The following is a 22,710-nucleotide window of genomic DNA, read 5'->3' as shown; positions in this document are numbered from 1 at the left end:
TATATATTATATATTACCAGGTACCTGTCTCACGAGAGAGACTCCATCCCCTGGGAATCACCTCTTATATTATATATTATATATTATATATTACCAGGTACCTGTCTCAGGAGAGAGACTCCATCCCCTGGGAATCACCTCTTATATTATATATTACCAGGTACCTGTCTCAGGAGAGAGACTCAATCCCCTGGGAATCACCTCTTATATATTATATATTACCAGGTACCTGTCTCAGGAGAGAGACTCCATCCCCTGGGAATCACCTCTTATATTATATATTATATATTATATATTACCAGGTACCTGTCTCAGGAGAGAGACTCCATCCCCTGGGAATCACCTCTTATATTATATATTATTTATTACCAGGTACCTGTCTCAGGAGAGAGACTCCATCCCCTGGGAATCACCTCTTATATTATATATTACCAGGTACCTGTCTCAGGAGAGAGACTCCATCCCCTGGGAATCACCTCTTATATAATATATTATATATTACCAGGTACCTGTCTCAGGAGAGAGACTCCATCCCCTGTGAATCACCTCTTATATTATATATTATATAATACCAGAAACCTGTCTCAGGAGAGAGACTCCATTCCCTGGGAATCACCTCTTATATTATATATTACCAGGTACCTGTCTCAGGAGAGAGACTCCATCCCCTGGGAATCACCTCTTATATTATATATTACCAGGTACCTGTCTCAGGAGAGGGACTCCATCCCCTGGGAATCACCTCTTATATTATATATTATATATTACCAGGTACCTGTCTCAGGAGAGAGACTCCATCCCCTGGGAATCACATCTTATATAATATATTATATATTCCCAGGTACCTGTCTCAGGAGAGACACTCCATCCCCTGGGAATCACCTCTTATATTATATATTATATATTACCAGGTACCTGTCTCAGGAGAGAGACTCCATCCCCTGGGAATCACCTCTTATATTATATTTTACCAGGTACCTGTCTCAGGAGAGAGACTCCATCCCCTGGGAATCACCTCTTATATAATATATAATATATTACCAGGTACCTGTCTCAGGAGAGAGACTCCATCCCCTGGGAATCACCTCTTATATTATATATTATATATTACCAGATACCTGTCTCAGGAGATAGACTCCATCCCCTGTGAATCACCTCTTATATTATATATTATATATTACCAGGTACCTGTCTCAGGAGAGAGACTCCATCCCCTGGGAATCACCTCTTATATAATATATTATATATTACCAGGTACCTGTCTCAGGAGAGAGACTCCATCCCCTGGGAATCACCTCTTATATTATATATTACCAGGTACCTGTCTCAGGAGAGAGACTCCATCCCCGTGGAATCACCTCTTATATTATATATTACCAGGTACCTGTCTCAGGAGAGAGACTCCATCCCCTGGGAATCACCTCTTATATTATATATTACCAGGTACCTGTCTCAGGAGAGAGACTCCATCCCCTGGGAATCACCTCTTATATTATATATTACCAGGTACCTGTCTCAGGAGAGAGACTCCATCCCCTGGGAATCACCTCTTATATTATATATTACCAGGTACCTGTCTCAGGAGAGAGACTCCATCCCCTGGGAATCACCTCTTATATTATATATTATATATTACCAGATACCTGTCTCAGGAGAGAGACTCCATCCCCTGGGAATCACCTCTTATATTATATATTATATATTACCAGGCACCTGTCTCAGGAGAGGGACTCCATCCCCTGGGAATCACCCCTTATATTATATATTATATATTACCAGGTACCTGTCTCAGGAGAGATACTCCATCCCCTGGGAATCACCTCTTATATTATATATTACCAGGTACCTGTCTCAGGAGAGAGACTCCATCCCCTGGGAATCACCTCTTATATTATATATTACTAGGTACCTGTCTCAGGAGAGAGACTCCATCCCCTGGGAATCACCTCTAATATTATATATTATATATTACCAGGTACCTGTCTCAGGAGGGAGACTACATCCCCTGGGAATCACCTCTTATATTATATATTACCAGGTACCTGTCTCAGGAGAGAGACTCCATCCCCTGGGAATCACCTCTTATATAATATATTATATATTACCAGGTACCTGTCTCAGGAGAGAGACTACATCCCCTGGGAATCACCTCTTCTATTATATATTACCAGGTACCTGTCTCAGGAGAGAGACTACATCCCCTGGGAATCACCTCTTATATTATAAATTATATATTACCAGGTACCTGTCTCAGGAGAGAGACTCCATCCCCTTGGGAATCACCTCTTATATTAAATATTATATATTACCAGGTACCTGTCTCAGGAGAGAGACTCCATCCCCTGGGAATCACCTCTTATATTATATATTATATATTACCAGGTACCTGTCTCAGGAGAGAGACTCCATCCCCTGGGAATCACCTCTTATATTATATATTACCAGGTACCTGTCTCAGGAGAGAGACTCCATCCCCTGGGAATCACCTCTTATATTATATATTACTAGGTACCTGTCTCAGGAGAGAGACTCCATCCCCTGGGAATCACCTCTTATATTATATATTATATATTACCAGGTACCTGTCTCAGGAGAGAGACTCCATCCCCTGGGAATCACCTCTTATATTATATATTATATATTACCAGGTACCTGTCTCAGGAGAGAGACTACATCCCCTGGGAATCACCTCTTATATTATATATTACCAGGTACCTGTCTCAGGAGAGAGACTCCATCCCCTGGGAATCACCTCTAATATTATATATTATTTATTACCAGGTACCTGTCTCAGGAGAGAGACTACATCCCCTGGGAATCACCTCTTCTATTATATATTACCAGGTACCTGTCTCAGGAGAGAGACTACACCCCCTGGGAATCACCTCTTATATTATATATTATATATTACCAGGTACCTGTCTCAGGAGAGAGACTACATCCCCTGGGAATCACCTCTTATATTATATATTACCAGGTACCTGTCTCAGGAGAGAGACTCCATCCCCTGGGAATCACCTCTTATATTATATATTATATATTACCAGGTACCTGTCTCAGGAGAGAGACTACATCCCCTGGGAATCAGCTATCAGGAATCTTAACTACTATATCCTCATGTTTGACCGTGGACAGGCGTACGGCGTGCTACAGGTGGGTTCTTCCTATAATATGATATATCAAACATTTACAGTTGTAGAAGTTCTGTCGTTTTCCCAAATTATCCAGGTTTTCCTGGTAGGATTACAGATTCTCTGCTAAACCTGGGAATATTTTTTAAAAGTTACCGTAATTCTGCTACCCTAAATATACAATATACTATAATAATTATATTATATAGTCTGGAATTTTGGAATCTAATGACAGCCATGAAGCTCTAGTATCATTTTTAACTGTACATAGTTTTCGTACATAAGAAAATGACATAGAACAACTTACAACATGTCATTATTAGTCTCATTGTCTAATACAATCATAATATAGTCGTATTATTATGTACTCTGGAATATTGGAGTCTGATGACAGTTGTGAAACAATACAATTATAGTTGTAGTTTATGAGAAAATGACAAAGATCAACAACAATACATATAGAGGACATAACAATACATATAGAGGACATAACAAAGATCAACAACAAAACATATAGACATAACAATACATATAGAGGACATAACAAAGACCAACAACAATACATATAGAGGACATAACAAAGACCAACAACAATACATATAGAGGACATAACAAAGACCAACAACAATACATATAGAGGACATAACAATACATATAGAGTACATAACAAAGACCAACAACAATACATATAGAGGACTTAACAAAGACCAACAACAATACATATAGTGGACATAACAAAGACCAACAACAATACATATAGAGGACATAACAATACATATAGAGGACATAACAAAGATCAACAAGTAACAAACTTCAGTGCAGTTCTCCCAGGCTTAGCTGAAACAACAGGTCTGATTGGTTCATACTGTACTTCTCCCGGGCTTAGCTGAAACAACAGGTCTGATTGGTTCATACTGGACTTCTCTCAGGTTTAGCTGAAACAACAGGTCTGATTGGTTCATACTGTACTTCTCCCAGGTTTAGCTGAAACAACAGGTCTGATTGGTTCATACTGTACTGGTTATCTAATGACATCCTATTATCTTTGACTGCTGTTATTATCATGTACAACATGAATTCGTACCGGAATAAATCAATAAGTGAAACTGTCTCTGTTTGTCTCCCAGGCTTACCTGACGATGCAGGTCTCCCCTCTGTTTGAGTACTTCAGGACCGTAACAGCTGATTGGACCAGAGTCCCCACTGGACACAACGACCAGTAACAACTCTGCTTTTCAAATTTAAATGTTATTTTTAAACCAATTAAGATACATAATTGTGTTTTTGTAAATATATCTTTCATTTGCTTTTCTTACAACGTTAAATACACATTATTGGTCTGTTTTCAAAAGGAGTGCACTACATAGGGAATAGGGTGCTATTCGGGACGAACACTTAGATATTACCATAATGTGTTGTGAGCCGTTCCACAGCCCTGTCCCCCCTGTCCCCCCTGTCCCTCCTGTCTCTCCTGTCTCTCCTGTCCCTCCTGTCCCTCCTGTCCCTCCTGTCCCTCTCATCCCTCCTGTCCCTCTCATCTCTCCTGTCTCTCCTGTCTCTCCTGTCCCTCTCGTTCCTCCTGTCTTTCCTGTCCCTCTCTTCTCTCCTGTCCCTCTCGTCTCTCCTGTCTCTCCTGTCCCTCTCATCCCTCCTGTCCCTCCTGTCCCTTTCATCCCTCCTGTCCCTCTCATCCCTCCTGTCCCTCCCGTCCCTCCCGCCCCCCCTGTCCCTCTCGTCCCCCCTGTCCCTCTCGTCCCTCTCATCCCTCCTGTCCCTCTCGTCTCTCAGGTACAACCAAATCAATGCCATATCGTTTGCGTGTCGAATGGGAGTGGAGCGCTGCAGGGTTCTCACCAGCGACTGGTTCAGAGAGTGGATGCTGAACCCAGACCACAACCCGTGAGTACCAAGCACAATTATTTGGGTTGCCATATCCCGGGACATTCCCAAAATTCCCAGGTTTTTCCAGAAATCCCAGTTGGAAGATTCCTGGAATCAGGAAGGAATAGTCCTGCCCCTGAACAAGGCAGTTAACCCACTTGTTTCTGGGCCGTCATTGTAAATAAGAATTTGTTCTTAACTGACTTGCCTAGTTAAATAAAGGTTAACTCAATTATTTATTATTATTTATTAAATAAGCAGGAAAACCGGGACTCCTCCAACTGGCAACTTTGGGAAATGTAAACCAGAATTTTGCAACCCTAATGATGTATAGAGTTAACGTGATTGTTTTCCTTCTCTTAATGATGCTGATTTTGTGTTTATGTAACTCTTTATTGACAGGATTCACCCCAACCTGAAGACGACGGTGTACTGTAATGCTATCGCAGCAGGAGGGGTGGAGGAATGGGACTTCGCCTGGACGATGTTCAAGAATGCAACAGTAGCCACAGAGGCTGCCAAGCTGAGGTCTGCCCTGTCCTGTACTAAGGTCCCCTGGCTGCTGAACAGGTAGGTACAGAGGCTGCCTGTACTGAGGTCAGCCCTGGCCTGTACTGAGGTCAGCCCTGGCCTGTACTGAGGTCAGCCCTGGCCTGTACTGAGGTCAGCCCTGGCCTGTACTGAGGTCAGCCCTGGCCTGTACTGAGGTCAGCCCTGGCCTGTACTGAGGTCAGCCCTGGCCTGTACTGAGGTCAGCCCTAGCCTGTTGAACAGGTAGGTACAGAGGCTGCCAAGCTAAGGTCTGCCCTGGCCTGTACTAAGGTCAGCCCTGGCCTGTACTAAGGTTCCCTGGCTGCTGAACAGGTAGGTACAGAGGCTGCCAAGCTAAGGTCTGCCCTGGCCTGTACTAAGGTCAGCCCTGGCCTGTACTAAGGTTCCCTGGCTGCTGAACAGGTAGGTACAATCTAATCCTCAGCAGGTGCGAACACTCAGAATCACTTCATGTTGTGTTTTATGTTGAAGAAAAGGACTGGTTTAGTGAACCAAACCACAGAACACTTACGTTGGAGTGATGCTAGACCTTCATCCTGTTAAACTCTGAGCGGTTGTTTTGGACCCGGTACCTGGTCCCCCCAAATTAGTTTTTTTGTTGTTGTTGTCTGAAAATAGAAAGTTAAAGCTGTCTTTTTGGAAATCAAACTCAAATCTTACTGCTGGCGATGTCATAAAAAGTGCCAACGTTTAGTCTGCATGGAAAGGGTCCACCCTGATTGGTCACTGTAAAGCAATGCATTCCCTTCTCCATCCACATCCCCTTTATACGCATCCTCCACATGTTGATCCATCTCACTGGTTTACAATAGGAAAAGGGAAAAGACGTGTGTCCTCACCTCTCTCTGTGTGTGTTATTTGTAGACGTTTAACTCTGTAACTTGAAAGCCCTGATTGCTAGTGTCATTTTAAGATGACAGTCATTTTGGCACAGTGACTCACTCACTACCCAAAACAGATGCAACTGGTTTCAAGTGGCCAAGACATGTCATGTGATCTCCTACTGCCATCTAGTGGACAAATTGGGAATGAGACAGGGGATATATTTACATCAATGGATAGGTAGAGACTTCCGCTTTCTCCTCATGTGCCTTCAGAAAGTATTCATACCCCTTGACTTATTCCACATGTTGTTGTTACAGACGGAATTCAAAATTAAATAAATATATTTGTTTCCTCGCCCATCTACACACAATACCCCGTAATGACAACGTGAAAACATGTTTTTAGAAATATCTAATTTACATGAGTATTCACACCTCTGAATCAATACTTTGTAGAAGCACCTTTGGCAGCGAGTAAGTCTCTAAGAGCTTTCCACACCTGGATTGTGCAACATTTGCCCATGATTATTTTCTGAATTCTTCAAGCTCTGTCAAGTTGGCTGTTGATCATTGCTAGACAACCATTTTCAGGTCTTGCCATAGATTTTCAAGTAGATAAACTTGGCCACTCAGGAACATTCACTGTCTTCTAAGTAAGCAACTCCAGTGTATATTTGGCCTTGTGTTTGAGGTTATTGTCCTGCTGAAAGGTGAATTCATCTCCCAGTGTCTGGTGGAAAGCAGACTGAACCAGGTTTTCCTCTAGGATTTTGCCTGTGCTTAGCTCCATTTAGTTTATTATTTATCCTGAAAACTCCCCAGTCCTTAAAGATTTCAAGCATACCCATAACATGATGCAGCCACCCCTATGCTTGAAAACATGGAGAGTGGTACTGAGTAATGTGTTGGGTTGGATTTGCCTTTTTTTTTTCACCTTTATTTAACCAGGTAGGCCAGTTGAGAACATGTTCTCATTTACAACTGCGACCTGGCCAAGATAAAGCAAAGCAGTGCGACACATACAGCAACACAGAGTTACACATGGAATAAACAAAATATACAGTCAATAATACAGTAGAAAATAGAAAACAAAAAGTCTATATACAGTGACTGCAAATTAGGTAGGTTAAGGCAATAAATAGGCCATGGTGGCAAAGTAATTACAATATAGCAATTAAACACTGGAATGGTAGGATGTGCAGAGGATGAATGTGCAAGTAGAGATACTGGGGTGCAAAGGAGCAATATAAATAAATAAATACAGTATGGGGATGAGGTAGTTGGATGGGCTGTTTACAGATGGGCTATGTACAGGTGTAGTGATCTGTGAGATGCTCAGACAGCTGGTGCTTTAAGCTAGTGAGGGAGATATGAGTCTCCAGCTTCAGTGATTTTTGCAGTTCGTTCCAGCCATTGGCAGCAGAGAACTGGAAGGAAAGGCGGCCAAAGGAGGTGTTGGCTTTGGGGATGACCAGTGAGATATACCTGCTGGAGCGCGTGCTACGAGTGGGTGTTGTTATCGTGACCAGTGAGCTGAGATAAGGTGGAGCTTTACCTAGCATAGAGTTGTAGATGACCTGGAGACAGTGGGTCTGGCGACGAATATGTAGCGAGGGGTTGTAGTGATAGGGGTTGCAACAATTTCGGCAGATAATTTTAGAAAGAGAGGGTCAGATTGTCTAGCCCGGCTGATTTTTAGGGGCCCAGAATTTGCAGCTCTTTCAGAACATCAGCTATCTGGATTTGGGTGAAGGAGAAATGGGGGAGGGTTGGGTGAGTCGCTGTGGGGGGTGCAGGGCTGTTGACCGGGGTCGGGGTAGCCAGGTGGAAAGCATGGCCAGCCGTAGAAAAATGCTTATTGAAATACTCAATTATAGTGGATTTATCGGTGGTAACAGTGTTTCCTAGGCTCAGAGCAGTGGGAAGCTGGGAGGAGGTGCTCTTATTCTCCATGGACTTTACAGTCTCCCAGAACATTTTGGAGTTTGTGCTACAGGATGCAAATTTCTGCTTGAAAAAGCTAGCCTTGGCTTTTCTAACTGCGTGTGTATATTGGTTCCTAACTTCCCTGAAAAGTTGCATATCACGGGGGCTATTCGATGCTAATGCAGAACGCCACAGGATGTTTTTGTGTTGGTCAAGGGCAGTCAGGTCTGGAGTGAACCAAGGGCTATATCTATTCCTAGTTCTACAATTTTTGAGTGGGGCATGCTTATTTAAGATGGTGAAGAAGGCACTTTTAAAGAATAACCAGGCATCCTCTACTGACAGGATGAGGTCAATATCCTTCCAGGATACCCGGGCCAGGTCGATTAGAAAGGCCTGCTTGCTGAAGTGTTTTAGGGAGTGTTTGACAGTGATGAGGGGTGGTCGTTTGACCGCGGACCCATTACGGATGCAGGCAGTGATCGCTGAGATCTTGGTTGAAAACAGCAGAGGTGTATTTGCTTTAAACATAACACTTTGTATTCAGGACAAAAAGTTAATTGCTTTCCCACATTTTTTGCAGTATTACTTTAGTGCTTTGATGCAAACAAGATGCATGTTTTTGAATATTAAATTTTTTACTGTACAGTCTTCCTTCATTTTTCTCAGTCAATTAGGTTAGTATGGTGGAGTATCTACACTGTTGTTGATCCATCCTCAGTTTTCACCTATCACAGGCATTAAACTCTGTAATTGTTTTAAAATCACCTTTGGCGTCATGGTGAAATCAAAGTGCGGTTTCCTTCCTCTCTGGCAACTGAGTTAGGAAGGATGCCTTTATTTTTGTATTGACTGGGTGTATTGATACACCATCCAAAGTGTAATTAATAACTTCACCATGCTCAAAGGGATATTCAATGTCTGCTTTTTTCCCATGTTTACTCATCTACCAATTGGTGCCCTTCTTTGTGAGGCATTGGAAAACCTCCCTGGTCTTTGTGGTTGAATTTGTGTTTGAAATTCACTCCTCGACTGAGGGACCTTACAGATAATTGAATGTGTGGGGTACAGAGATGAGGTAGTCATTGAAAAATCATGATAAACACTATTATTGCACACAGAGTCCATGCAACTAATTATGTGACTTGTTCAGCACATTTTTACTCCTGAACTTCTTTAGGCTTGCTATAACAGAGGTTGAATACTTATTGACTGATGACATTACAACTTTTCAGTTGTAATTCATTTGTAAAAATGTCAAAAAACATAATTCCTCTTTGATATTATGGGATATTGTGTGTATACCAGTGACAAAAAAATCTCTTTAAATTCAGGCTGTAACACATCAAAATGTGGAAAAAGTCAAGGTGTGTGAATACTTTCTGAAGGCCCTGTATATCATTCCTGCATGTGAACAATTATTCCTGTAAAATAAAAAATTACATTGCACAGCCCCGCGCTTTTAAAAGGCTGTGTTTGCGCATGTTTCGAGCACACCATTAAGTAAAAAATCTACTTAGTTCTAACCCCCCCGAACATCTTTATCAAAATCCCACACGAGATGATTCATAAATCCCTTTTTTGTGTTGAAACTGCAGGTATCTGGATTATTCCCTGGATCCAGCTAAGATCCGAAAGCAGGACTGCACCTCCACCATCAGCTACATCGCTGGTAACGTGGTGGGGATGCCCCTGGCCTGGGACTTCATCAGGGCTAGATGGAGCTACATCTATACAGAGTAAGTCATCAGGGCTAGATGGAACTACATCTTTACACAGTAAGTCATCAGGGCTAGATGGAACTACATCTATACAGAGTAAGTCTAGGTGGAACTACATCTATACAGAGTAAGTCATCAGGGTTAGGTAGAACTACATCTACAGAGAGTATGTCTAGGTGGAACTACATCTATACAGAGTAAGTCATCAGGGCTAGGTGGAACTACATCTATACAGAGTAAATCTAGGTGGAACTACATCTATACAGAGTAAGTCATCAGGGCTAGGTGGAACTACAGCTATACAGAGTAAGTCTAGGTGGAACTACATCTATACAGAGTAAGTCATCAGGGCTAGGTGGAATTACATCTATACAGAGTAAGTCATCAGGGTTAGGTGGAACTACATCTATACAGAGTAAGTTTAGGTGGAACTACATCTACACAGAGTAAGTCATCAGGGCTAGGTGGAACTACATCTATACAGAGTAAATCTAGGTGGAACTACATCTATACAGAGTAAGTCATCAGGGCTAGGTGGAACTACAGCTTTACAGAGTAAGTCTAGGTGGAACTACATCTATACAGAGTAAGTCATCAGGGCTAGGTGGAACTACATCTATACAGAGTAAGTCATCAGGGTTAGGTGGAACTACATCTATACAGAGTAAGTCTAGGTGGAACTACATCTATACAGAGTAAGTCATCAGGTCTAGGTGGAACTACATCTATACAGAGTAAGTCATCAGGGCTAGGTGGAACTACATCTATACAGAGTAATTCTAGGTGGAACTACATCTATACAGAGTAAGTCATTAGGGCTAGATGGAGCTACATCTATACAGAGTATGTCTAGGTGGAACTATATCTATACAGAGTAAGTCATCAGGGCTAGGTGGAACTACATCTATACAGAGTAAGTAATCAGGGTTAGGTGGAACTACATCTATACAGAGTAAGTCTAGGTGGAACTACATCTATACAGAGTAAGTAATCAGGGTTAGGTGGAACTTCATCTATACAGAGTAAGTCTAGGTGGAACTCCATCTATACAGAGTAAGTCTAGGTGGAACTTCATCTATACAGAGTAGGTCTAGGTGGAACTACATCTATACAGAGTAAGTCATCAGGGTTAGGTGGAACTACATCTATACAGAGTAAGTCTAGGTGGAACTGCATCCATACAGAGTAAGTCATCAGGGCTAGGTGGAACTACATCTATACAGAGCAAGTCTAGGTGGAACTACATCTACACAGAATAAGTCATCAGGGCTAGATGGAGCTACATCTATACAGAGTAAGTCTAGGTGGAACTACATCTATACAGAGTAAGTCTAGGTGGAACTTCATCTATACAGAGTAAGTCTACGTGGAACTACATCCATACAGAGTAAGTCATCAGGGTTAGGTGGAACTACATCCATACAGAGTAAGTCATCAGGGCTAGGTGGAAATACATCTATACAGAGTAAGTCTAGGTGGAACTACATCTATACAGAGTAAGTCATCAGCGCTAGGTGAAACTACATCTATACAGAGTAAGTCTAGGTGGAACTACATCCATACAGAGTAAGTCATCAGGGCTAGGTGGAACTGCATCTACACAGAGTAAGTCTAGGTGGAACTACATCCATACAGAGTAAGTCATCAGGGCTAGGTGGATATACATCTATACAGAGTAAGTCTAGGTGGAACTACATCTATACAGAGTAAGTCATCAGGTCTAGGTAGAAGTAAATCTATACAGAGTAAGTCATCAGGGCTAGGTGGAACTACATCTATACAGAGTAAGTCTAGGTGGTACTACATCTATACAGAGTAAGTCATCAGGGCTAGATGGAGCTACATCTATACAGAGTAAGTCTAGGTGGAACTACATCTATACAGAGTAAGTCTAGGTGGAACTTGATCTATACAGAGTAAGTCTAGGTGGAACTGCATCCATATGTAGTATGTCATCAGGGCTAGGTGGAACTAAATCTATACAGAGTAAGTGATCAGGGCTATGCGGAACTACATCTATACAGAGTAAGTCATCAGGGCTAGGTGGAACTACATCTATACAGAGTAAGTCATCAGGGCTAGGTGGAACTACATCTATACAGAGTAAGTCATCAGGGCTAGGTGGAACTACATCCATACAGAGTAAGTCTAGGTGGAACTACATCTATACAGAGTAAGTCTAGGTGGAACTACATCTATCCAGAGTAAGTCATCAGGTCTAGGTGGAAATACATCTATACAGAGTAAGTCATCAGGGCTAGGTGGAACTACATCTATACAGAGCAAGTATAGGTGGAACTACATCTACACAGAATAAGTCATCAGGGCTAGATGGAGCTACATCTATACAGAGTAAGTCTAGGTGGAACTACATCTATACAGAGTAAGTCTAGGTGGAACTTCATCTATACAGAGTAAGTCTAGGTGGAACTGCATCCATACAGAGTATGTCATCAGGGCTAGGTGGAACTACATCTATACAGAGTAAGTCATCAGGGCTAGGTGGAACTACATCTATACAGAGTAAGTCATCAGGGCTAGGTGGAACTACATCTATACAGAGTAAGTCATCAGGGCTAGGTGGAACTACAGCTATACAGAGTAAGTCATCAGGGCTAGGTGGAACTACATCCATACAGAGTAAGTCTAGGTGGAACTACATCTATACAGAGTAAGTCTAGGTGGAACTACATCTATACAGAGTAAGTCATCAGGGTTAGGTGGAACTACATCTACACAGAGTAAGTCATCAGGGTTAGGTGGAACTACATCTATACAGAGTAAGTCATCAGGGTTAGGTGGAACTACATCTATACAGAGTAAGTCATCAGGGTTATGTGGAACTACATCTATACAGAGTAAGTCATCAGGGTTTGGTGGAACTACATCTACACAGAGTAAGTCTAGGGGGGAACTACATCCATACAGAGTAAGTCATCAGGGCTAGGTGGAACTACATCTATACAGAGTAAGTCTAGGTGGAACTACATCTATACAGAGTAAGTCATCAGGTCTAGGTGGAACTAAATCTATACAGAGTAAGTCATCAAGGCTAGGTGGAACTACATCTATACAGAGTAAGTCTAGGTGGAACTACATCTATACAGAGTAAGTCATCAGGGCTAGATGGAGCTACATCTATACAGAGTAAGTCTAGGTGGAACTACATCTATACAGAGTAAGTCTAGGTGGAACTTCATCTATACAGAGTAAGTCTAGGTGGAACTGTATCCATACAGAGTATGTCATCAGGGCTAGGTGGAACTACATCTATACAGAGTAAGTCATCAGGGCTAGGTGGAACTACATCTATACAGAGTAAGTCATCAGGGCTAGGTGGAACTACATCTATACAGAGTAAGTCATCAGGGCTAGGTGGAACTACATCCATACAGAGTAAGTCATCAGGGTTAGGTGGAACTACATCCATACAGAGTAAGTCTAGGTGGAACTACATCTATACAAAGTAAGTCTAGGTGGAACTTCATCTATACAGAGTAAGTCTAGGTGGAACTACATCTATACAGAGTAAGTCTAGGTGGAACTTCATCTAAACAGAGAAAGTAATCAGGGTTAGGTGGAACAACATCTATACAGAGTAAGTCTAGGTGGAACTACATCTATACAGAGTAAGTCTAGGTGGAACTACATCCATACAGAGTAAGCCATCAGGGTTAGGTGGAACAACATCTATACAGAGTAAGGCTAGGTGGAACTACATCTATACAGAGAAAGTAATCAGGGTTAGGTGTAACAACATCTATACAGAGTAAGTCTAGGTGGAACTACATCCGTACAGAGTAAGTCTAGGTGGAACTACATCTATAAAGAGTAAGTCTACGTGGAACTACATCCATACAGAGTAAGTCATCAGGGTTAGGTGGAACTACATCTATACAGAGTAAGTCATCAGCGCTAGGTGAAACTACATGTATACAGAGTAAGTCTAGATGGAACTACATCCATACAGAGTAAGTCATCAGGGCTAGGTGGAACTACATCTACACAGAGTAAATCTAGGTGGAACTACATCCATACAGAGTAAGTCATCAGGGCTAGGTGGAACTACATCTATTCAGAGTAAGTCTAGGTGGAACTACATCTATACAGAGTAAGTCATCAGGGCTAGATGGAGCTACATCTATACAGAGTAAGTCTAGGTGGAACTACATCTATACAGAGTAAGTCTAGGTGGAACTTCATCTATACAGAGTAAGTCTAGGTGGAACTGCATCTATACAGAGTATGTCATCAGGGCTAGGTGGAACTACATCTATACAGAGTAAGTCATCAGGGCTAGGTGGAACTACATCTATACAGAGTAAGTCATCAGGGCTAGGTGGAACTGTATCCATACAGAGTAAGTCCAGGTGGAATTACATCTATACAGAGTAAGTCTAGGTGGAACTACATCTATTCAGAGTAAGTCATCAGGGTTAGGTGGAACTACATCTATACAGAGTAAGTCATCAGGGTTATGTGGAACTACATCTATACAGAGTAAGTCATCAGGGTTAGGTGGAACTACATCTATACAGAGTAAGTCATCAGGTCTAGGTGGAACTACATCTATACAGAGTAAGTCATCAGGGCTAGGTGGAACTACATCTATACAGAGTAAGTCTAGGTGGAACTACATCTATACAGAGTAAGTCATCAGGGCTAGATGGAGCTACATCTATACAGAGTAAGTCATTAGGTGGAACTACATCTATACAGAGTAAGTCTAGGTGGAACTTCATATATACAGAGTAAGTCTAGGTGGAACTGCATCCATACAGAGTATGTCATCACAGCTAGGTGGAACTACATCTATACAGAGTAAGTCATCAGGGCTAGGTGGAACTGTATCCATACAGAGTAAGTCCATGTGGAATTACATCTATACAGAGTAAGTCTAGGTGGAACTACATCTATACAGAGTAAGTCATCAGGGTTAGGTGGAACTACATCTACACAGAGTAAGTCATCAGGGTTAGGTGGAACTACATCTATACAGAGTAAGTCATCAGGGTTATGTGGAACTACATCTATACAGAGTAAGTCATCAGGGTTAGGTGGAACTACATCTATACAGAGTAAGCCATCAGGGTTATGTGGAACTACATCTATACAGAGTAAGTCATCAGGGTTAGGTGGAACTACATCTATACAGAGTAAGGCTAGGTGGAACTACATCTATCCAGAGTAAGTCATCAGGGCTAGTTGGAACTACATCTATACTGAGTAAGGCTAGGTGGAACTACGTCCATACAGAGTAAGTCATCAGGGCTAGGTGGAATGACATATTTACAGTGTAAGTCTAGATGTGGCTTTTGCACATCATGTAACTTACCGTGAATATGTATCAGAGAAACGGACGTTTATTCACTAAGTAATGATGATGATGATAATAATAATAATAATAATAATAATAATAATAATAATAGTGATGATGATGATAATAATAGTAATAATAATATCTCTGTATCCTTCTATCTGGTAGATATAGTGGTGGATCCTTCTCGTTCTCTAACCTCATCAACGGGGTGACCAGGAGATTCTCTACTGAGTTTGAGCTGAAGCAGGTTGGTACTGCGGCCTTGAGCTGAATCAGGTTGGTACTGCGGCCTTGAGCTGATGCAGGTTGGTACTGCGGCCTTGAGCTGAAGCAGGTTAGTACTGCGGCCTTGAGCTGAAGCAGGGCTGTTCAACTCTGTTCCTGGAGAGAAACCCTCCTGTAGGTTTACACCCTAACCCTGTTCCTGGAGAGATACCCTCCTGGAGGTTTACACCCTAACCCTGTTCCTGGAGAGCTACCCTCCTGGAGGTTTTCACCCTAACCCTGTTCCTGGAGAGCTACCCTCCTGGAGGTTTTAACTCCAACCCTGTTCCTGGAGAGCTACCCTCCTGTAGGTTTTCACACTAACGCTGTTCCTGGAGAGAAACCCTCCTGGAGGTTTACACCCTAACCCTGTTCCTGAAGAGCTACCCTCCTGTAGGTTTTATCTCCAACCCTATTCCTGGAGAGATACCATCCTGGAGGTTTTAACTCCAACCCTGTTCCTGGAGAGTTACCCTCCTGAAGGTTTACACCCTAACCCTGTTCCTGGAGAGCTACCCTCCTGTAGGTTTTCACCCTAACCCTGTTCCTGGAGAGCTACCCTCCTGGAGGTTTACACCCTAACCCTGTTCCTGGAGCGCTACCCTCCTGTAGGTTTTCACCCTAACCCTGTTCCTGGAGAGCTACCCTCCTGGAGGTTTACACCCTGACCCTGTTCCTGGAGAGCTATCCTCCTGGAGGTTTTCACCCTAACCCTGTTCCTGGAGAGCTACCCTACTGGAGGTTTTAACTCCAACCTTGTTCCTGGAGAGCTACCCTCCTGGAGGTTTACACCCTAACCCTGTTCCTGGAGAGCTACCCTCCTGTAGTTTTACACCCTAACCCTGTTCCTGGAGAGCTGCCCTCCTGGTGGTTTTCACCCTAACCCTGTTCCTGGAGAGCTACCCTCCTGTAGGTTTTCACCCTAACCCTGTTCCTGGAGAGCTACCCTCCTGGAGGTTTACACCCTAACCCTGTTCCTGGAGAGCTACCCTCCTGTAGGTTTTCACCCTAACCCTGTTCCTGGAGAGCTACCCTCCTGGAGGTTTACACCCTAACCCTGTTCCTGGAGAGCTACCCTCCTGGTGGTTTTCACCCTAACCCTGTTCCTGGAGAGCTACCCTACTGGAGGTTTTAACTCCAACCTTGTTCCTGGAGAGCTACCCTCCTGGAGTTTATTTACACCCTTTCGCCATACCCAACGCTAGAACTACGATTAGCTATGCAGAATGGCCATGTTAACTACCAACATTACACAGAGGTATGCAGCTCCGCAATTATAAACTCACTGCTAGAACTACGATTAGCTATGCAGAATGGCCATTTTAACTACCAAAATATACAGAGGTATGCAGCTCCGCAATTATAAACTCAACCCCTAGAACTACGATTAGCTACGCAGAATGGCCATGTTAACTACCAAAATATACAGAGGTATGCAGCTCCGCAATTATAAACTCACCGATAGAACTACGATTAGCTACGCAGAATGGCCATGTTGACTACCAACATTACACAGAGGTATGCAGCTCTGCAATTATAAACTCACTGCTAGAACTACGATTAGCTATGCAGAATGGCCATGTTAACTACCAACATTACACAGAGGTATGCAGCTCTGCAATTATAAACTCACCGCTAGAACTACGATTAGCTACGCAGAATGGCCATGTTAACTACCAACATTACACAGAGGTATGCAGCTCCGCAATTATAAACCCAACGCTAGAACTACGATTAGCTACGCAGAATGGCCATGTTGACTACCAACATTACACAGAGGTATGCAGCTCTGCCATTATAAACTCACTGCTAGAACTACGATTAGCTATGCAGAATGGCCATGTTAACTACCAACATTACACAGAGGTATGCAGCTCTGCCATTATAAACTCACCGATAGAACGCAGGATCGTCTGTTTACGTAGCTTATTGCATTCTGCATCGTATACGTACTTAAGGTATAAATTAGACTAGAGGTATATGTATGGTTGGTCTGTTTGTTGGGGGGGTATAGATACAGTTTCATAAGGTATGAATTAGACTAGAGGTATATGTATGGTTGGTCTGTTTGTTGGGGGGTATAGATCCAGTTTCATAAGGTATAAATTAGACTAGAGGTATATGTATGGTTGGTCTGTTTGTTGAGGGTATAGATCCAGTTTCATAAGGTATAAATTAGACTAGAGGTATATGTATGATTGGTCTGTTTGTTGGGTTATAGATACAGTTTCATAAGGTATAAATTAGACTAGAGGTATATGTATGGTTGGTCTGTTTGGGTTATAGATCCAGTTTCATAAGGTATAAATTAGACTAGAGGTATATGTATGGTTGGTCTGTTTGTTGGGGGTATAGATCCAGTTTCATAAGGTATAAATTAGACTAGAGGTATGGTTGGTCTGTTTGTTGGGGGGGTTACATTTTCATAAGGTATACATTAGACTAGAGGTATATGTATGGTTGGTCTGTTTGTTGGGGGGGTGTTCCCCCGTCTAAAATGAGTTAGAAACTACAACATTGTCGAGGTTAGTATTGTGATTTCTACCGTGTTTCTATAATTGCAGCTGAAGCAGTTTAAAGAGGACAATGCCGGTGTGGGGTTTGGCTCTGGGACACTGGCTCTGGAGCAAGCTATGGAGAAGACTGCAGCCAACATCAAATGGGTGGCAGAGAACCAGGAGCAAGTTATGAACTGGTTCTCCAATGAATGTGCCTGAAATACCCTCCACTGCAGCGTCGCTCTACCAGGCCAATGGTCTTACTGAACCATCAGGGATATACAGACTGGATTAAAACAGACCAAAAAACATGGGGCTGGCGTGTGTGTGTGTGTCGCAAATGGCACCCTAGTCCCTAAGGGCTCTGGTTAAAAATGTAGTGCACTACATAGGGAATAGGGTGCTTTTTTTTTGTGTGGTTTATGTGCATCCATTTTGGATTGTCAGTTGTTGTTCTCATGTTCATAAATGTCTGCCAATAAACGTTCAATTAATATCTTCAGGTTTTCAGTCTCCCCGGTATGTTCCCGCTCTGTACCTTCAATCTCCCCCATATGTTCCTGCTCTGAACCTTCAATCTCCCCGATATGTTCCCGCTCTGTACCTTCAATCTCCCCCATATGTTCCTGCTCTGAACCTTCAATCTCCCCGATATGTTCCCGCTCTGTACCTTCAATCTCCCCGATATGTTCCTGCTCTGTACCTTCAATCTCCCTTCTGTACCTTCAATCTCCCCCGATATGTTCCTGCTCTGTACCTTCAATCTCCCCCGATATGTTCCTGCTCTGTACCTTCAATCACCCCGATATGTTCCTGCTCTGAACCTTCAATCTCCCCGATATGTTCCCGCTCTGTACCTTCAATCTCCCCGATATGTTCCTGCTCTGTACCTTCAATCTCCCCGATATGTTCTAGCTCTGTACCTTCAATCTCCCCCGATATGTTCCTGCTCTGTACCTTCAATCTCCCCCGATATGTTCCTGCTCTGTACCTTCAATCTCCCCCGATATGTTCCCGCTCTGTACCTTCAATCTCCCCGATATGTTCCCGCTCTGTACCTTCAATCTCCCCGATATGTTCCCGCTCTGTACCTTCAATCTCCCCGATATGTTCCCGCTCTGTACCTTCAATCTCCCCCATATGTTCCTGCTCTGTACCTTCAATCTCCCCGATATGTTCCTGCTCTGTACCTTCAATCTTCCTTCTGTACCTTCAATCTCCCCCGATATGTTCCTGCTCTGCACCTTCAATCTCCCCGATATGTTCCTGCTCTGAACCTTCAATCTCCCCGATATGTTCCCGCTCTGTACCTTCAATCTCCCCCGATATATTCCTGCTCTGTACCTTCAATCTTCCTGATATGTTCCTGCTCTGTACCTTCAATCTTCCTTCTGTACCTTCAATCTCCCCCGATATGTTCCTGCTCTGTACCTTCAATCTCCCCGATATGTTCCTGCTCTGAACCTTCAATCTCCCCGATATGTTCCCGCTCTGTACCTTCAATCTCCCCCGATATATTCCTGCTCTGTACCTTCAATCTTCCTGATATGTTCCCGCTCTGTACCTTCAATCTTCCTGATATGTTCCCGCTCTGTACCTTCAATCTCCCCCGATATGTTCCTGCTCTGTACCTTCAATCTCCCCGATATGTTCCCGCTCTGTACCTTCAATCTCCCCCGATATGTTCCTGCTCTGTACCTTCAATCTCCCCGATATGTTCCCGCTCTGTACCTTCAATCTCCCCCGATATGTTCCCGCTCTGGACCTTCAGTTGGTTATTGGAAATCGGACACAGTTTCCTTCTTTACAGAAGGATGCACTGGATTTATATATAAAAAGGACAATATCTCAGTAACTACGGTCAAAATATAAAATTACTTTTTTTTAAAGAACGTGTTTGCAGTTGTTATTGTGACTGACCGGCTTGATTTGGACTGATGTAGCAAGCAAATTGTGTTTTTTTTACATCGGATAAAAGTGGAGATTCAGACCTAGTGGTATATCATACACTACAGTTGAGGAACAATGGGAAAGTAATTCTACTTTGGAAGTTGATAGATATGTAACCCCACTTTTGAGAAAATGGCCTTTGAATGTTTTGGTATCTACTGGAGGGCTCTTCTTTGTCTTCACCCATTCAGCATCGTTCACACCCTCTTAAGCTTTAACCCCCCACATCTCTTTAAGGATTCACATGAGAGGCCATGTGGTAAACAGAGTGAGTATAGTAGTGTAGTAAACAGAGAGTAATGTAGTGTACTAAACAGAGAGTACAGTAGTGTACTAAACAGAGTGAGTACGGTAGTGTACTAAACAGAGTGAGTATGGTAGTGTACTAAACAGAGTGAGTACGGTAGTGTACTAAACAGAGTGAGTACGGTAGTGTACTAAACAGAGTGAGTACGGTAGTGTACTAAACAGAGTGAGCACGGTAGTGTACTAAACAGAGTGAGTACGGTAGTGTACTAAACAGAGTGAGTACGGTAGTGTACTGAACAGAGTGAGTACTGTAGTGTGCTAAACAGAGTGAGTACGGTAGTGTGCTAAACAGAGTGAGTACGGTAGGGTGCTAAACAGAGTGAGTACGGTAGTGTGCTAAACAGAGTGAGTAAGGTAGTGTACTAAACAGAGTGAGTACTCTACTAAACAGAGTGAGTACGGTACTAAACAGAGTGAGTAAGGTAGTGTACTCAACAACCAAAGATTTCAAGACTAAAGGTTGGTTTATACGACGTCTATCGACAGTTGTCGCCATGACATCATGAACATTCTATTGTCATCTGACATCAAACTTGTCGTTATGAAAGATTCCCCGGGAGGGGCGGTTCTCCTTTCAGCCCCGTAGGAAACACCAGGGAGGGAGGGGCGGTTCTCCTTTCAGCCCCGTAGGAAACACCAGGGAGGGAGGGGCAGTTCCCCTTTCAGCCCCGTAGAAAACACCAGGTAGGGAGGGGCGGTTCCCCTTTCAGCCCCGTAGGAAACCCCAGGTAGGGAGGGGCGGTTCCCCTTTCAGCCCCGTAGGAAACACCAGGGAGGCAGGGGCGGTTCCCCTTTCAGCCCCGTAGGAAACACCATGTAGGGAGGGGCGGTTCCCCTTTCAGCCCCGTAGGAAACACCAGGAAGGGAGGGGCGGTTCCCCTTTCAGCCCCGTAGGAAACACCAGGAAGGGAGGGGCGGTTCCCCTTTCAGCCCCATAGGAAACACCAGGTAGGGAGGGGCGGATTCCCTTTCAGCCCCGTAGGAAACACCAGGTAGGGAGGGGCGGTTCCCCTTTCAGCCCCGTAGGAAACCCCAGGTAGGGAGGGGCAGTTCCCCTTTCAGCCCCGTAGGAAACACCAGGGAGGCAGGGGCGGTTCCCCTTTCAGCCCCGTAGGAAACACCAGGTAGGGAGGGGCGGTTCCCCTTTCAGCCCCGTAGGAAACACAGTATAGGGAGGGGCGGTTCCCTTGCTGCCCCTTAAGGCAAGCACCGTGTAGGGAGGGGCGGTTCCCTTGCTGCCCCTTAAGGCAAGCACCAGGTAGGGAGGGGCGGTTCCCCTTTCAGCCCCGTAGGAAACACCATGTAGGGAGGGGCGGTTCCCCTTTCAGCCCCCGTAGGAAACACCAGGTAGGGAGGGGCGGTTCCCTTGCTGCCCCTTAAGGCAAGCACCAGGTAGGGAGGGGCGGTTCCCTTGCTGCCCCTTAAGGCAAGCACCATGTAGGGAGGGGCGGTTCCCTTGCTGCCCCTTAAGGCAAGCACCATGTAGGGAGGGGCGGTTCCCTTGCTGCCCCTTAAGGCAAGCACCATGTAGGGAGGGGCGGTTCCCTTGCTGCCCCTTATTAAGGCAAGCACCTGGGTCTTGAACTGGAGGGACATTACTCAGAGAGTTCATCACTGCCAGATTATATCTGACAGTCAACAGTTCTGTGTGGTTTTATTTGGAGAGGAGACAGGGAAGTTAGGAGAGAGAGCATGTCAGAAGGTCATGGGTCATAAATGTGTCTGTTAGGGTTAGGGATCAAACCCATCCCCGCTCTGGTACACATGTGTCTGGTATACACTGAATGCTGGTTGAGTTAGGGTTAGGGATCATCCTGTTGTTGCAGGAATTTTCCAGCACAGCAGGAAATGTAAATAGTACTGTATACGAGGTTGAAAAACACATCAGAAGTTTGTGATTTCCACTTTCAAATGATTTTCTTTGATTTTCCCAAATGAAAAATTTACCAACCCCTACAGATTAAAAAAATGAATTATAATCCACAATACAATTTACATTTCCTGTTGCTGCAGTATTATTTTCCCTCTGTAGCCCACTGGCTCAAATTATGATACAGCATCTGTACAGTATGAACGGCTGGGACTTTCTTACCCCGGAGGTTTTATCTGGACATGGTTCGTCAGGACTTCAAACAGCCGAAGCTAAGTAACATTAACATGATGCCTTCTAATTGCAGTCGTTGTACTTATAATATACAGGAGAACGATCGCCTTACGGCAAGGATAGCTGTGCTGCAAGCCCAGCTTCAGATGCAATCGTTAGGCAAGGGTAATTTCAGTGTAGGAAAGGATGAAACAGCGTCTGTGCCACCAGTAAGTACAGATAGTAACGTT

At 43.6% G+C, this 22,710-nt stretch overlaps 1 protein-coding gene across 1 annotated transcript in view; it reads left to right on the top strand.

Moving 5' to 3' along the window:
* LOC115185018 (aminopeptidase N-like) overlaps nt 1-18,617 on the top strand; it is a 70,682-nt gene extending 52,065 nt beyond the window's left edge. The window contains exons 14-20 of the mRNA XM_029745619.1: nt 3,048-3,153; nt 4,259-4,350; nt 4,920-5,030; nt 5,415-5,582; nt 9,913-10,053; nt 15,521-15,602; nt 18,184-18,617. Coding sequence (XP_029601479.1) covers nt 3,048-3,153; nt 4,259-4,350; nt 4,920-5,030; nt 5,415-5,582; nt 9,913-10,053; nt 15,521-15,602; nt 18,184-18,336 — 853 coding nt within the window. The 3' untranslated portion in view covers nt 18,337-18,617. The remainder of the gene's footprint in view (nt 1-3,047; nt 3,154-4,258; nt 4,351-4,919; nt 5,031-5,414; nt 5,583-9,912; nt 10,054-15,520; nt 15,603-18,183) is intronic.
* Nucleotides 18,618-22,710: the final 4,093 nt, after the last annotated feature.

The sequence above is a fragment of the Salmo trutta genome, unplaced genomic scaffold (assembly GCF_901001165.1).
Source record: "Salmo trutta unplaced genomic scaffold, fSalTru1.1, whole genome shotgun sequence".
NCBI lineage: Eukaryota > Metazoa > Chordata > Actinopteri > Salmoniformes > Salmonidae > Salmo > Salmo trutta.
The sequence above is the reverse complement of the archived record's forward strand: the minus strand, read 5'-3'. Positions and strand labels throughout refer to the sequence as shown.